The sequence below is a fragment of the Myotis davidii genome, unplaced genomic scaffold (assembly GCF_000327345.1).
Source record: "Myotis davidii unplaced genomic scaffold, ASM32734v1 scaffold4389, whole genome shotgun sequence".
In the NCBI taxonomy this organism is placed as follows: domain Eukaryota; kingdom Metazoa; phylum Chordata; class Mammalia; order Chiroptera; family Vespertilionidae; genus Myotis; species Myotis davidii.
This window is the reverse complement of record NW_006299395.1, coordinates 16,064-18,172: the sequence shown is the minus strand read 5'-3', so window position 1 is coordinate 18,172 and position 2,109 is coordinate 16,064. Positions and strand designations below refer to the sequence as shown.

The window sequence follows — 2,109 nt, the reverse complement described above, 5'->3', positions numbered from 1 at the left end:
CCAGCCACAAGCCAGGCTGACGGCTGCCAGTACAGTGGTGGTGGTTGGAGCCTCCCCCACCTCCTCAGCAGCGCTAAGGATGTCTGACTGCAGCTTAGGGTTGCTCCCCGCTGGCAAGTGGACATCCCCTGAGGGCTCCCGGGCTGCCAGAGGATGTCTGACTGCCAGCTTGGGCCCAATCCCCTAGGGAGCGGGCCTAAGCCAGCAGGTGGACATCCTCTGAGGGGTCCCAGTCTGCAAGAGGGCTTGGCCGGGCTGAGGGACCCCCTCGAGTGCACAAATTTTTGTGCACCGGGCCTCTAGTTTAATCATAAATGAGAATGTTTATGTGATATCACATGACCATTGATTTTACTATGTAGTGTCTGTGGGAGTTTCTTGAGTCCAATTCCATCTGGATCACCTTTTTTGTTGTTGCTGTCGTTGAACCTGTTTCAAGTAAGGGATTTTGTTTATTCCTTGTAATCATTCTTTAATTGTTATTTATATCTCTTCTTATTTTTTAAAATATTTTTGTTGATTTCTGAGAGGAATTGGGAAGGAGAGAGAGCGATAGAAATATCAACGATGAGAGAGTCATTGATCGCCTGTTTCCTCCACATCCCCTGCTAGGGCTGAAGATTGTCACCCAGGCATGTGCCCTGACCGGGAGTCGAACCCTGACCTCTTTGTTCATAGACTGATACTCAACCCCTCAGCCACACCAGCTGAACTATATCTATTCTTGAACAATAAAAAATTTCAACATTTAAGACATATCCGCCTATACTCTCACCATTTTGTATTGTTATTGTCATATAGCTTACATCTATAATTTTTTTTAATTTTAAAATACCCTTTATTATTAAGAATATCTATCCAATCATCCTGAACCTCCATTTACAAAATTTATTCCACTTCTGTGAATGAATGAAAACAATTTCTCAGTTTACAGTAGTATTAGCATGTGATTTCACAGTTACATACTTTCTACTGTTAACAGTGAAATGTGAATTGTGGAAAGAAAAGATTCCCAGTGTTGTTATATACTAATGACACTTGATTTCAGTCCCCACTTAGCCATGTACATGGGATGCAACCTTGGGCAAGTTACTTAACCTCTTTGTGCCTAAATGCCTTCTTGGTACAAAGAGGAAAAATAAATTCTGGCTTGCGAGAATAGGTTTACTGTTAAGTATTTTAATTTATGTACAACACTTAAACAGTGGATGGTGTTCTTACCTTGTTACTAAAGGCTTACTATATGCCAATCATTGGCCTAAATACAAACATGAATGTTCCAACAGTTCTGAAAGAGGTATTGGTTATTTAATAGAAGCTGAAATGCCCCTTCTGCTATTGGTGAGACTGTGATACTTCAGTTCTTGTCTTCTTGCAGGAAAGATTTCAATCAAGAGACAAAATACAGCAAAGCAAGCAAGAATTTATTGGCTGCAGCAAAAACACACTTGGGATATGGTATTTGGACACCTATGTCACAAAAAAGGTATTCATAAGAAAGGCATAGAAGAAGCAAGCAGGCCCTTGGCTGGGCTGCTTTGGCTCACTGGGAAGTCAGAGAAAAGGGGGCCTTGGAGACAGGGTCAGGGGGTTACACTCACACACACACACACACACACACACACACACACACATACACGGAGTCCTCTCTCTGGGATGAATTCTGTGGCCCCTCTTAAATGTGAAATAGTTGCTTCCTTCCCCCAGTTCTTTCGTGTGGGCTGCTTTAGGATGGGCCTTGTGCTCTGAGGTGAGTCAGCCGGGCCCCTTCTCTGTCCCTGAGGCCCATCTTACCTGGCACAGCTTCTGTGGAAATTTCCTCTTCTGCATTTCTGTGTATACCTTGTGGCTGAGGTCCTGCCAAATGGGGTGTCCATTTCCGATGGGGCTTGTGCGCCCTCGCTGTCCCTCAGACACTCAGATCCTCGAGCCAGCACAGGTGCGTCCCACGTCCCCAAGAAGCCCTCAGAGCCAAGGCCTTTACCACTCAGCTCTGCACCTGGGTTCCACCCTCCACTAGACTTGGGTCTAAATTCCTCTCTGTTTTGCTCCCGTTTGGTCTAAAACAATATTACAATTACCCTTTTCCAGAATGTTCAATAGTTTCAC

The 2,109-nt window shown here is 44.5% G+C and overlaps 1 protein-coding gene across 1 annotated transcript in view; it reads left to right on the top strand.

Moving 5' to 3' along the window:
- Positions 1–2,109, top strand: part of LOC102769849 (sialic acid-binding Ig-like lectin 14) — a gene marked incomplete at its 3' end in the record, with an annotated part of 23,163 nt that overhangs the window by 4,996 nt on the left and 16,058 nt on the right. Inside the window, exon 4 of the mRNA XM_015571302.1 lies at positions 1,914–1,939. Within this exon, the coding sequence (XP_015426788.1) occupies positions 1,914–1,939 (26 nt within the window). The remainder of the gene's footprint in view (positions 1–1,913; positions 1,940–2,109) is intronic.